Source organism: Heterodontus francisci, chromosome 34 (assembly GCF_036365525.1).
Source record: "Heterodontus francisci isolate sHetFra1 chromosome 34, sHetFra1.hap1, whole genome shotgun sequence".
In the NCBI taxonomy this organism is placed as follows: Eukaryota; Metazoa; Chordata; class Chondrichthyes; order Heterodontiformes; family Heterodontidae; genus Heterodontus; species Heterodontus francisci.
In genome coordinates, this window is record NC_090404.1 from 19,527,442 (window position 1) to 19,542,206 (window position 14,765).

The 14,765-nt window shown below is 45.7% G+C and overlaps 1 protein-coding gene across 3 annotated transcripts in view; it reads left to right on the top strand.

Moving 5' to 3' along the window:
- LOC137349147 (zinc finger protein ZFP2-like) overlaps positions 1 to 14,049 on the top strand; it is a 28,263-nt gene extending 14,214 nt beyond the window's left edge. The window contains exons 1-2 of one of the 3 annotated variants that reach the window (XM_068014546.1): positions 3,294 to 3,501; positions 10,696 to 14,049. In XM_068014546.1, coding sequence (XP_067870647.1) covers positions 11,452 to 12,489 — 1,038 coding nt within the window. In that variant the 5' untranslated portion in view covers positions 3,294 to 3,501; positions 10,696 to 11,451 and the 3' untranslated portion in view covers positions 12,490 to 14,049. The other 2 variants (XM_068014547.1, XM_068014548.1) reach the window with 2 other exon arrangements.
- The last annotated feature ends 716 nt before the right edge of the window (positions 14,050 to 14,765 follow it).

Sequence of the window (14,765 nt, forward strand, 5' to 3'; positions counted from 1 at the left end):
ATGGGGGGATCATTTTTCAGCCGGCACAGACACGATGGGCCAAATGGCCTCTTTCTGTGCCTTAAACATTCTTTCTACGATTTATTAAACACTCTTGGGGGGCGGGGGTTGCACAATCACAGACAGGGTTTAAAAGGCTGACAAATTAAAAAAGTAATACTCATGCCGTTTACAACTCGGATATACCACAAGGTATATCACCTGTTTTTTAGTTAGTTAGTTAGAGATACAGCACTGAAACAGGCCCTTCGGCCCACCGAGTCTGTGCCGACCATCAACCACCCATTTATACTAATCCTACACTAATTCCATATTCCTACCACATCCCCACCATTCTCCTACCACCTACCTATACTAGGGGCAATATATAATGGCCAATTTACCTATCAACCTGCAAGTTTTTGGCATGTGGGAGGAAACTGGAGCACCCGGAGGAAACCCACGCAGATGCAGGGAGAACTTGCAAACTCCACACAGGCAGTACCCAGAATTGAACCCAGGTCGCTGGAGCTGTGAGGCTGCGGTGCTAACCACTGCGCCACTGTGCCGCCCCTAGGTATCCACTGAACTCACATGAATGAACATTGCTTCATCCACTTGTACTGGCATGATATTCATGACCTATCAAAAATGAGAAGTGCTAAAAATAATTGTAGATGACACTAAAAGGCACAATAGTACATTGATAATACATACATAATTGATAGCAGTATTTTATTTCTTTAGTCTCGACACTTGCATCGATTTGAATCCTACACAAATATGTAGTGGCTCTATTATCCGTGTCACTGATTTCTCCAACCATGTCATGCTTTATCTCTAAACCTTAGAAAATGTTGACAAGAACAGTAGAAAAGGCAAGAACCAAGACACGTTATTCAACTCATCAAAGCTCATCACAACAATGCACATAGTAGCATAATCACTCATAGCAAAACAACAGCCACAATAACAATACAGCTGAAGGGCATTATGAATTACAACAACTTCAAAGTTCAGATATTGGGTGTATAGACGGAGACATCTTTTTGTGGTTTGGAGGTCGTCAGTATCTTGTAATTGCATTGCAGTATTGAACACAATTAATTGGTGTACATAAAAATCGTAATGTTGTCCACCACCTGCAAGTTCACCTCCAGCTCTCACACCATGCAGACTAAGAAATATTGTTGTTCCTTCACTGCCGTTGGGTCAAAATCTTGGAACTCCCTCTGTAACAGCACTGTGGGTGTTATTATTACATACTGCAGTGGTTCAAGAAGGTGCTTCACTATCACCTTGTCGAGGGCAATTAGGAATGGACAATAAATGCTGGCATTGGCAGCGACACCCACATCCCAGAAATGAAGAAAAAAGTTCAAATGACATTCGAAACCCTAAGGCTGATGCTCAAGAAGTTCAAGATTGCATTCTGAATCCAGGTAACATCACAGATTGTAACTTACCTCATCCTTTAGGGATGGGCAATAAATGGTGGCCTAGCCACCGATGCCCACATCCCATGAATGAATTAAAAGATATATACAATTAGCACTGAAACAGCTAGTTCTCATTGTGAAGCTGCTTTGGGGAAAATTACTGTCTACCTTTTAAGAAGTAAGTTTAAGAGTGACACTGGAACAGATCATTTACGTCTTGGCGCTAATGGGGAAGGAAGACCCAAAAAAGCACTTAAATCTTCACTGCACTCTCTCATACAAAAATTTGGTAAACAAAAAGAAACCCCAAATTTCCAAACACGTGACTATCTAGATACAGCTGCAAAATTGGACTTTTCCCTCCCTTCAAGTACATTAGAACCACAGTACCTTGACTATACAGAGAGACCACGCAAGTACAGATTGAACTATTTAGTACTTTCCTTTTGTACCAAAAGTACGTGCTACTTCAACAATCATAAGGTAGAACATCTTTGTGGGTTCAGATCCGGATCCAGAGACTTGAACATAAAGTCTAGGCTAATATTCCAATGCAGTACTGAGTGGGTGCAATACTGCCAGAGGTCCCGTCTTTCAGATGACACCGTCACCCAAGATCCCATCTATCCTCTCAGATGGGTCCAATAGATCCCATAATGTTGTTCTGAACTGCAGGGGTGTTCTCCAAAGCATTGGAAGTGACTGAAGTACTTTTGAAGTGTTTTCACTGTTGTAATGTAGGAAACACAGCAGCCAATTTGCACACGGAAAGCTCGCACAAACAGTAATGTCACAATGACCAGATCATCTGTTTTACTGATGTTGAAGGGATAAATATTGGCCAGGACACCGGGGATAGCTCCCCTGCTCTTCTTTGAAATAGTGCATCTTTTACATCTACCTGAGGGGGAAGACTGGATGTCAGTTTAACGTTTCATCTGAAAGACATCACCACCGACCATACAGCACTCCCTCAGTACTGCACAAGAGTGTCAGCCTTGATGCCTATGCTCAAGTTCTGGAGAAAATCTGAATCACAATCTTCTGACTCAGAGGTGAGAGTGCTACCCACTGAACGCACAGCTGCCAACAGCACTGAGTATGTTTAGATTAGATTAGAGATACAGCACTGAAACAGGCCCTTCGGCCCACCGAGTCTGTGCCGAACATCAACCACCCATTTATACTAATCCTACACTAATCCCATATTCCTACCAAACATCCCCACCTGTCCCTATATTTCCCTACCACCTACCTATACTAGTGACAATTTATAATGGCCAATTTACCTATCAACCTGCAAGTCTTTTGGCTTGTGGGAGGAAACCGGAGCACCCGGAGAAAACCCACGCAGACACAGGGAGAACTTGCAAACTCCACACAGGCAGTACCCGGAATCGAACCCGGGTTCCTGGAGCTGTGAGGCTGCGGTGCTAACCACTGCGCCACCCTATGCATCAAAATAACTTCATGAGCTGTAAAACACTATGAGAAATCCTAAAGTCGTAAAAGGCACTACACAAATACAAGTCTTCTATTAACAAAGGAGAAAAGGCCCAAAAATGGAATAGTAGGTAACAGAACATCAGTCTTCTCATGTCTAAAAGAAATCCAGGACTCGAACAATGTTTGGTGCAATTGTTATAATTAATTTTGTGTGTCACTGGTGGGAAGTGGGAGTGGATAATGTTCACTGTTTTATACCATTGTATTTTTCTATGAGTATGAAATTTGAACTGCAGCTCCCTGCAATTATAAATAAATGGCAAACTGGCATACCCAGAATGCTCAGCGCCAGGGAATACAGCCCATCTCCATCAAAGGGCCGCAATGCGCAGGCGCGAGAAGCCCCCACCCCCCCAGTCTGCGCGGAGCGGCTCCAGGAAGTTGAGCGAGGACGAGCACAGCCTCAGCAACACCGAGTCTCAGCGGCTTTCAGACCCCGAATCGGAGCCATTGGGCCCGGCGGACGAGGGACCTGGGGGGAAGGAGGAGGAATCATTAAAGTGATCATCCTAGCCGCCGCTTCCCGGTTTCTTCTCCCGTTTCCACCGAGTCAGGAAGCCTGTGAGTTGATTGGCTGGTAAGTATTGTAGCTTTGTTTCCCTTTCTCCAAACTCAGGAAGTTAGTCCAAGGATCTGGAAATTAAACATTCCAGTTTTCTTCAGAATAAGGGGGAGCTTCCCGAGATTTAAGTGACACCAACAGAAGCGGAGTGAATAGCTGGTGAGTCTTCCATTTTATTTTAAGTGGTAAGGTTTATTAGTATCAGTAAGGTTTATTATCAGTATCCCTGTAAACAAGAGCATTAATCCAACCCTGGGCCCTCTAAACAAGAGCTTTAATCCAACCCTGGGCCCTGTAAACCTCAACATTAATCCAGTCCTGGACCCTGTAAACCCGGGCATTAATCCACTCCAGTTGTACATACACAGAATTAAAGCCCACAAACAGGCCGCCCCGCCCCACTAGTTTGTGCTGGTATTAATAATCCACATGAGCCTCCTCTCAATCTAATTACCTCGTCCCACTCTGCCCTCATATCCCTCTATTCCCTTCTCTCTCATAAATATGTTGAGCCTCTCCTTAAACACATCATTGCTATCTGCTTCGACCACTCCACATGGCAGTGAGTTCCACATTCTCACCACTCTCTGAGTAGAGAAATTCCTCCTAAGTTCTCTATTTGACCTGTTAATGTCTGTCTTATATTGCTGCCCCCTTGTTCTGACTCACTGATAATTTTAAAGACCTCTATCAGATCTCCTCCTAGTCTTCTCTTTTCCATAGAAAGGAGCCCCAGCCTGCACAATCTTGCTGGATTGTAACATCCTCTCTGGTGATATCTTTGTAAATCTATTCTGCACTTTCTTCAGTGTTTCAAAATCCTTTTTTAATATGGAGACCAGAACTGCTCACAGTCCTTCTAAGTGAAGTTCTCTATAAATTTAACATTCCCTCCCTGCTGTTACATTGTATTCCTCTAGAAAAGAACATCAGCTCTTTCTTTGCTCTCTTATCGACTTGTGTTGCTCCTTTTAGTGATTTATGTGACTCTGTTCCCAGATCTCTTTGCTCCTCTGCTCCATTTAATTTCTTACATTTCTAACCAATAACTGGCCTCCTTATTCCTCCTCCCGAAATGAACCAGCTCACATTTCACTATGTTGAATTTTATTTCCCATTTATCTGTCCAGTCTGCCAGCCTGTTTGTGTCTTCCTGGATTTCAGTGCAGTCTCCACATTATTAGTTCTACCACCCAATTTAGTGTCATCTGCAAATTGTGAAACTGTCCCTCTAATTCCTGAGTCCAAATATGGGTAAAGAACAGAAGTCCCATTGTACTTCACACCATAGTTGATGGCCCGGGCACTGGGGTGTCTGTATAATTTATTTAATAATTTAGTTTGTTGCTTTCCTGGCCCCAATCTCCATGGGATGACACGAAAATAAGCCTCAATTCAACAGTCTGAGCACTCAATGGCACAGTGTTTATCCAGGACTCCATACAGGTCAGAAAGTCCCCATCAATGACTGCAGGAGCCTCGTGCGCTGGCGCAGGATTGGCCTGTGCTCTGAGGATGTGCAGTGTGGGTGGTGGAGACAGACTGAGGCGGAACAGGCGGCTTGGGAGGCGGGAGGAGATTGTGGGCACAGGGGAGGAATTGGAGCCGTGGCTGGGCTGGGAAGCTTCATAAACACCTGGGGTCGGCCTGAGGCACCCGAATAGGATCCCACAGACCCGTGTTTACACCGTGATGACAGGCCCGGGGGAGTGGGGTTTCTGTTCCTATCTGGGTCCTAGTGCCCGGGAGGTGGAGCATCCTGGACAACAGGGCTTTACGTAGCTTCACCCTCTCCCAGGCTGCATGTGATGTTTGCAGCCGAGAGGAGTCCATGGGCCATGTGTATATCCAGTGTGAGAGGTTACAGCCCCTGTATAGTTACCTGAAGGGGCTGCTCCTCAACTTTTAGTTACGCTTTAGCCCCAGGCTCCTAATCTTTGGCTGCTCAGTGTGGAGGGAGGTGGGTAAGTTGGAGGATCTTCTCCTGGACCTGCTTTTGGGCCTGGTTAAGTCCAGGATGTGTGGGGACCATGTTGGGGGTGGGGATGTCACTCTGGCTGTCGGCCTCTCTTCCGTGGTTTTGTCCGTGTCCGGGGGCCCTGAAGAGGGAGCACGCTTGATATCTTCTGCGCCTAATGGGCAGCTCAGGGCACGGAGTGTCTCACAGACACTGATAACATTCTGGTTTAGTTGGGAAGGTTCCCTTTGCTTTAGGCACTTCACAGCCTTTCGGACTCTGCATTTGTTGGTTGGATTCCTTCCATCTGTGAAAGATGATGGACACACAGCAAACAATCCATTCCGGTGGACACTAAGCTTCCAAGTGACGCTGTGAGTTGTTGTTTTTGACGTTGGCGCCTGTTGCCGAGCTGCTGTAATAACTGGTCATCGTGGTCGTGCACACTAGTCCACAGGGTGTGTCACCATTTCCCCTTTTCGCCAGCTAGTGACTCCCAGGTGCGATAGTCGACATTTAGGGCCTTTGTGTCAAGCTTACAGACATCCTTGAAGCAGAGCTTTGTGCATCCCACTGGTCATCTGGCCCTGCCTACCTCACCATACAGAAGGTCCTTGGGTATGCAACCCTCTTCCATCCTGCGGACCTGTCCGATCCACTGAAGCCATCTCTGTTCAGTTCGTGCCAACACACTTGGGAGTTCTGTTTGTGAGAGGACTGCTGCATTTGTGACTTTTGTCCTGTCAGGATATAACGATAATGTGCCGCAGACAGCGAAGATGGAAATTGTTGAGCTTCTTTTCCTGGTAGCTATAAGTCAAAGAACAAAGAACAGTACAGCACAGGAACAGGCCATTCGGCCCTCCAAGCCTGCGCCGATCTTGATGCCTGCCTAAACTAACACCTTCTGCACTTCTGGGGCCCATATCCCTCTATTCCCTTCCTATTCATATATTTGTCAAGATGTCTCTTAAATGTCGCTTTCGTATCTGCTTCCACCACCTCCCCTGGCAGCACGTTCCACCCTCTGTGTAAAGAACTTGCCTCGCACATCCCCTCTAAACTTTGCCCCTCGCACCTTAAACCTATGTCCCCCCGTAACTGACTCTTCCACCCTGGGAAAAAGCTTCTGATTATCCACTCTGTCCATGCCGCTCATAACTTTGTAAACCTCTATCATGTCGCCCCTCCACCTCTGTCGTTCCAGTGAAAACAATCCGAGTTTTTCCAACCTCTCCTCATAGCTAATGCCCTCCAGACCAGGCAACATCCTGGTAAACCTCTTCTGTACCCTCTCCAAAGCCTCCACGTCCTTCTGGTAGTGTGGCGACTAGAATTGCACGCAATATTCAAAGTGTGGCCTAACTAAGGTTCTGTCCAGCTGCAACATGACTTGCCAATTTTTATACTCTATGCCCCGACCGATGAAGGCAAGCATGCCGTATGCCTTCTTGACTAACTTATCCACCTGCGTTGCCACTTTCAGTGACCTGTGGACCTGTACGCCCAGATCTCTCTGCCTGTCCATACACCTAAGGGTTCTGCCATTTACTGTATACCTCCCACCTGCATTAGACCTTCCAAAATGCATTACCTCACATTTGTCTGGATTAAACTCCATCTGCCATTTCTCCGCCCAAGTCTCCAACCGATCTATATCCGGCTGTATCCTCTGACAATCCTCATCATTATCCGCAACTCCACCAACCTTTGTGTCGTCTGCCAACTTACTAATCAGACCAGCTACATTTTCTTCCAAATCATTTATATATACTACAAACAGCAAAGGTCCCAGCACTGATCCCTGCCGAACACCACTAGTCACATTCCTCCATTCAGAAAAACACCCATCCACTGATACCCTCTGTCTTCTATGACCGAGCCAGTTCTGTATCCATCTTGCCAGCTCACGTCTGATCCCATGTGACTTCACCTTTTGTACCAGTCTGCCATGAGGGACCTTGTGAAAGGCTTTACTGAAGTCCATATAGATAACATCCACTGCCCTTCCTTCATCAATCATCTTCGTCACTTCCTCAAAAAACTCAATCAAATTAGTAAGACACGACCTCCCCTTCACAAAGCCATGCTGCCTCTCGCTAATAAGTTCGTTTGTTTCCAAATGGGAGTAAATCCTGTCCCGAAGAATCCTCTCTAATAGTTTCCCTACCACTGACGTAAGGCTCACCGGCCTATAATTTCCTGGATTATCCTTGCCACCCTTCTTAAACAAAGGCACAACATTGGCTATTTTCCAGTCCTCTGGGACCTCACCTGCAGCCAATGAGGATGCAAAGATTTCTGTCAAGGCCCCAGCAATGTCTTCCCTTGCCTCCCTCAGTATTCTAGGGTAGATCCCATCAGGCCCTGGGGACTTATCTATCTTAATGCTTTGCAAGACACCCAACACCACCTCCTTTTTGATAATGAGATGACTGAGACTATCTGCACTCCCTTCCCTAGGCTCATCATCCACCAAGTCCTTCTCTTTGGTGAATACTGATGCAAAGTACTCATTTAGCACCTCGCCCATTTCCTCTGGCTCCACACATAGATTCCCATCTCTGTCCTTGAGTGGGCCAACCCTTTCCCTAGTTACCCTCTTGCTCTTTATATATGTATAAAATGCCTTGGGATTTTCCTTAATCCTGTTTGCCAATGACTTTTCATGACCCCTTTTAGCCCTCCTGACTCCTTGCTTAAGTTCCTTCCTACTGTCTTTATATTCCTCAAGTGCTTCATCTGTTCCTAGCCTTCCAGCCCTTACGAATGCTTCCTTTTTCTTTTTGACTAGGCTCACAATATCCCGTGCTATCCAAGCTCCCCGAAACTTGCCAAACTTGTCTTTCTTCCTCACAGGAACATGCTGGTCCTGGATTCTAATCAGCTGACGTTTGAAAGACTGCCACATGTCAGATGTTGATTTACCCTCAAACAGCCGCTCATGTTTCACAGCCAGACAGCAAGTTGCTGTGGACACAGGCTTTGTAAACCATCAGCTTGGTCCTAAGGATCAGCTTGGTGTTATCCCATGCACGTTTTGCAATTTGGCCAAAGCTGCTTTCCCTATGTGTGTATCGAGCTCTGCATCAAGGGACAGAGTGTCTGTTACCTGGACCCTAGATAGCAGAATCTGCTAACCACTTCCTGTGGGGTGTTATTTCGTGTGATCAGGGGTGGAGATGCAACACCTTGTCCCATGACCATGGTTTTCTTGATGCTTATAGTCAAGGAAAACAAGTTACAGGCATTGGCACTAACTAGACCTAGTCATCGCAAGGAGACACAATCTACCCAGTGTTCTTCACACCCACACCTACCAGAGAGCAGATTGCGACACCGACCACTCTCTGATCAGCAGCAGAGTGAAGGTGCGCCCCCGAAAGTTCCATAGATCCAAACATGACAGCCCGCCACACATCAACATCCCTTGTATAAGCAATGATGCCAAATCCCAGCACTTCACGCTGTCGCCAGGACACTTTCTACCAACCGGCACAGGGCAGCGCAGTGGTTAGCACCGCAGCCTCACAGCTCCGGCGACCCGGGTTCAATTCTGGGTACTGCCTGTGTGGAGTTTGCAAGTTCTCCCTGTGTCTGCGTGGGTTTCCTCCGGGTGCTCCGGTTTCCTCCCACATGCCAAAAGACTTGCAGGTTGATAGGTAAATTGGCCATTATAAATTGCCCCTAGTATAGGTGGGTGGTAGGGGAATATAGGGACAGGTGGGGATGTGGTAGGAATATGGAATTAGTGTAGGATTGGTATAAATGGGTGGTTGATGGTCGGCACAGACTCGGTGGGCCGAAGGGCCTGTTTCAGTGCTGTATCTCTAACTAACTAACAACCAAAAACTTAATGGGAAGCAACGACGCCGGCATTGATGAAGCTTGAAAGTCACCTAAGCTCAATCATCCGTGAACCGTATTTATTTTCTCCTGTGATTAAAAAACAGTGTGTGTGCCTTTAAGACACTGTTTGAAGACAGTGTGCCTTTTAGACTGAGCAGAGGCTGCCAGCTGCAACTGTCCCTAGGCCACAGTAGGAGTGAGAGAGGTCACGTGGTATAATGTTTTTATTTGACTGTGTGTAAAACTGGAAAAAAACTGTCTGAGCCAGTTTGTTTTGAGAGACTCACCATAAAGCGTGTCGAAGAAAAGAGCTGTCTATTCTGTCTCAGCAGAAATTCTACACGGAGCTACAGGCCAAGCTAATTGCATAAGGCAAAACAAAAATCTTTTTTTTTTGAAGGGGCCATTTGTATTGCTGAAGGTAGCAAAACTCCTTTTCTTTATTTCCAAGCCAGGAAGTATTTGCTTCAAGGTTAAATCTCTCTTGACTGATTGTTTGCTGGAATTCGAAGTAAAGTTTCAACTGAGAGACAGTCGGGTTTAACATTCAAGTTGACCTATTGCTGTGCTCATCGTTGAAAGAACTGTTTGATGCCTGCCACAACCGAAATGTTTTGAATGCTTATCAAGAACAGAGTATTTCATCAAATCCACTTGGAGACTTCATGTAGCATTTGATTATTTTCACATTAGAATACCTCACCCATTAGGAGCGTAACCCACAAAGACCTATTTATTTATTTATTCTTAAGGAACAGCTAATTTTAAAAAATGCTACTGTGGGCTGTACTCCTGTGAGTCTGATATCTCCCAGGACTCAACATTGAGTTCAACCATTTCAGACCATGAATTCTATTTGACTGTTTTTTCCACCATGTGTCAGTCTTAAACTTGTTTTTCATGTTTTTGCTTTTGGACAGAGCTGTTCATTATTCTGCCATTAACACTCTCTCTGGGTAAATGCTTTGTCTTTTACTACAACTATAAACGCTCCCTTTGCCTTTTCTTCCATGACATCTTTGTCATTTAATCTCTCCCACCCTCTGCCCTATCACAGACCTTCCCTTTTGTTCTTCTCTCCCCCCTTCCCCACTTCACCTGCTCAAAACCTAATACATTTCTACCCTTTGCCAGTACTGATGAAAGATCACTGACCTGAACCATTAACTCTGATTCTCTCTCCACAGATGCCGCCAGACCTGCTGAGTATTTCCAGCACTTTGTTTTTATTTCCGATTTCCAGCATTTGCAGTGTTTTGTTTTTGTTGGGACTTAGTTGTTGATTTTGGCTTCTTTTAGTTTGTATGGAAGAGAGAAAAGAATGTTCCATAGAAACTAGAACTGTCTGTTGTGAATTTCTATCCTGTACTGACAGTGATGGCTTTTATTAACTTCTTTTACAGGGCATTAGAAGGGGAGGATTTACAGACGGGAAACTCAAACAAAACCTCGCATCAGGACCTGACTATCATCAGTCTTTGAGAAGGAGAAATGTTTGTCTGTTCTGACTGTGGTGAAAGATTACAAACATCAGTGTGACTGGAAAAGACACACACACCCGAGTGAGAGTGTTCCAGTGGACTGACGGTGGAAAGAGCTTTAACCAGTTACACAGCCTGAAAAAACATCGCACCATTCACAGCAGAGAGAAACCGTACATGTGTTCTGTGTGTGGACGAGGCTTCAACTGATCATCCAACCTGGAGAGACACAAGGACACCCGCACCACAGAGAAACTGTGGGAAGGGATTCAAATACTCATCCCAGCTGGAAACCCATCGACACCCTCACACCGGGGAGAGGCCATTTACCTGCCCCCAGTCTAGGAAGGAATTTTCTCAGATATCAAACCGACTGACACACCATCAAGTTCACACTGACAAGAGACTTTTTAACTGCTCAGACAGTGGGAAATGCTATGAAAGTTTTGGGGAACTGACACGCTGTCAATGTGTTCACACTGACGAAAAACCTTTCCACTGCTCCGACTGAGGGACTGGGTTCAAGCAATCATCTGGCCTCACTGTATACCAGCGTATTCACACTGGGGAGAGGCCGTACACCAGCTTCATTCACTTGTTCATCTGCCCTGTTGACACAGTGGGAAGAGACCTTTTAAATGTTCTGAATGCGGGAAGACCTTTTAAAGCAAACGTGAAATGCTGACACACCAGCGTACTCACACCGGGGAGAGGCCGTTCACCTGCTCTGACTGTGGGAAGGGATTCACTCAGTCATCCACCCTGCTGAGACACCAGCAAGTTCACGCTAGGGAGCGACCATTCACCTGCTCCGTGTGTGGGAAGGGATTCACTCAGTCATCCACCCTGCTGATACACCAGCGAATTCACACTGGGGAGAGGCCGTTCACCTGCTTTGAGTGTGGGAAGGGATTCACTCAGTCATCAAACCTGCTGACACACCAGCGAGTTCACACTGGGGAGAGGCCGTTCACCTGCTCCGTATGTGGGAAGAGATTCACTCGATTATCCAACCTGCTGACACACAAGAACATTCACAGTGATAAAAGACCTTTTAAATGTTCTGAATGTGAAAAGACCTTTAAAAGCAGACGTGAAATGGTGATACATCAACATACTCACACTGGGGAGAGGCCGTTCACTTGCACTGAGTGTGGGAAGGGATTCTCATGTTCATCCCACCTGCTGACACACCAGCGAGTTCACACTGGGGAGAGGCCGTTCACCTGCTCAGATTGTGGGAAGGGATTCTCATGTTCATCCACCCTGCTGACACACCAGCGAGTTCACACTGGGGAGAGGCCATTCACCTGCACTGAGTGTGGGAAGGGATTCACTTCTTCATCTGCTCTGTTGGCACACCAGCGAGTTCACACTGATGAGAAACCTTTCAAATGCTCCCACTGTGGGAGTGGGTTCAGGCGATCATCTGAACTCACTGTACACCAGCGAGTTCACACTGGGGAAAGGCCGTTCACCTGCTCCGTGTGTGGGAAGGGATTCACTCAGGCAGCCAACCTTCTGACACACCAGCGAGTTCACACTGGGGAGAGACCGTTCCCTTGCACAGAGTGTGGGAAGGAATTCGCTCAGTCATCCAACCTCCTAACACACCAGCGAGTTCACACTGGGGAGAGGCCATTCACTTGCTCCGTGTGTGGAAACAGATTCGTTTGTTTGTCCAACCTGCTGAGACATCAGCGAGTTCACAAGTGACTGCAGGGATTGGAGTTCCTGTGCTGTAATTTTCTTTGTTCTTTAGAAAATAGGCGACATGTTTAGGTAGAGGATCTGGATCGGCGCAGGCTTGGAGGGCCGAAGGGCCTGTTCCTTTGCTGTAATTTTCTTTGTTCTTTGATTCTGCTGTTATTGCTGCTGTTAACCACATCCAGGACTGAACCATGTTCATTCTGATGGTTAAAGAAAGATCTGCACGTATACAGCACCTTCCACTACCACAGGACATGTTAAAGTGCTTTACAGCCATTGAAGTAGGATTGAAGTGTTCTCACTGTTGTAATGTAGGAAACACGGCAGCTAATTGCACACAGCAAACTCTCTGGAGTGGGAATTGAACCCACAACCTTCTGACTCAGAGGCAACAATGATACCAACTGAGTCACAGTCAGGGTTCATTTCTGTTGATGTGAACTGGTGTTAGGATCACTGGACCTTGTAACATGATTATATCTTATAGATTGTGATTTTTTAAAAGTTCACAATGGAATCCAGGAGGTCAGCTGACCTCCCCTCCACTCTGTAAAAGGTTACCAGGACAACAGAGGGAACAGATCAAAGACTATTTTCGGAAGAACAGAGACTACAGCACTAACACCTGAAGAACAATGGGTTTCACCCTCCCAGACTTTTGGATTGTAAAACAAGGAGTCAGTCATTGAGAACATGTAAATGAACCGGCAGGTGGTAACACCTGGGGGCAATGGAAAGGCCGAGTAGCTTTGTGAAACTAGACTTCTGGTATTTGCATTTTGGAGAAGAACAATAAACTATTGAATTCCAGGACCAGATAAATTTAACTGACTTTCTGGAGAATAACAGGCTGCAAGGAATGAAAGTTGTGGCCTCAGGCAGGATGTAAGAAGAGAACCTATCGGGGTGAGGCCTCAAGGGAAGCTGTAAGAGAAGGTATTCAGCAGGGACAGCTGGAGAGAGAGACAGAGAGAGAAAGCGCCTGCTCTCTGAAGATATACAGTGAAAGGCTGTGGAAACGTGAACTTTGTTTATGTGAGAGTCGAAGTTTGCGGAGGAGTAGAGGGCCCACAGGATCACCAGAAACCACATTATCCAGGGATGGCCAGGTCAGAAGTGCTTGGAGAAGTAAGAAGGAAAATATTGTTTATTTGAAAAGTCTGGGAGATCCAGCCCATTGAACTGGGAGGAATTTAGGACTTTTAACTGCAAAGGATTTTGTCATCAAAAAGGACTGTGTAACATATCAGTGTGGTGTGAGATATTCAAGTGTTGAATAAGTAAAATATTTTGTAGAAATCTTGTTTGTTAAATCGGTCTGGGCGTTCATATCTCATTTTTCACGTTAACGATCTCTCTCAGATCATAACTTGAAGGTGGGATTAAACTGGATACGTCTTTTTCAACCGGCACAGACACAGTGGGCTGAATGGCCTCCTTCTCTGCTGTAAATTTTCTATGTTTCTAATTTGACATTTGGGGTTTGTTTCTGCTGATATTAATCTTGTAACTGGGCTGGAGTTTAATATTCTGGATAAATGTCAAATAAATCAGCTTTGTTTTAAACACACTGTTGTAGATTTTTGTCTTTCCCACCCGAGTGTTTAGCATCACCTGGCTGGAGCTCAGAAAGGACAATCTGGGGGGAGGATCGTACGGCAGGAACAGAACTTCAGCCTGAACACAGTCCGTCAGGATCACACTGAGAGGGACAAACGGCACTTTGGTCTTTCTCGTCTCTCATCACTGACAGCAAAGTCCCCGTGTGGGTTAATCCTGAGGCCTGTAAGAAATGTGTCCCAGCCGCTCTCTTCCATGGTTCAGAGCTCCTGCGCACGGAACAGAAGGCTCCTTTACAACAGTATTTAGAGTCAGGAAGAACAACGGTGAATGCTGGAAACGTGCTGTCAAATCAGAGATTGGTGTAAAACTGTGATCTGTTCCTGACTGAAAGTGAAAGGGCAGGTTTAAATTTCCAGTCTGAAAATGACTGGTAATTATTCTACAAAACTTTAATATATTTGTGTGACAGTTCTGAGTCGACCATTTTCAGGCAGGTGTTAACTCATTTAAAATTTGCCTGTTTAAAATAAATTGGTTAAAGTCTGTATTAAAATAGCAGATGGAGGAGTTCACAGGAGCCTGTTAACTGCTGGTACTATTATACAACAGACATTTGATCTCCTGATAAAGGAGGACCTGCAGCGTGTTTCCAGGAATTCCCTGTTTTATTTATGTGTGAGTGTTAAACACCAGGATAACTAAAAATACACAACCCGGAA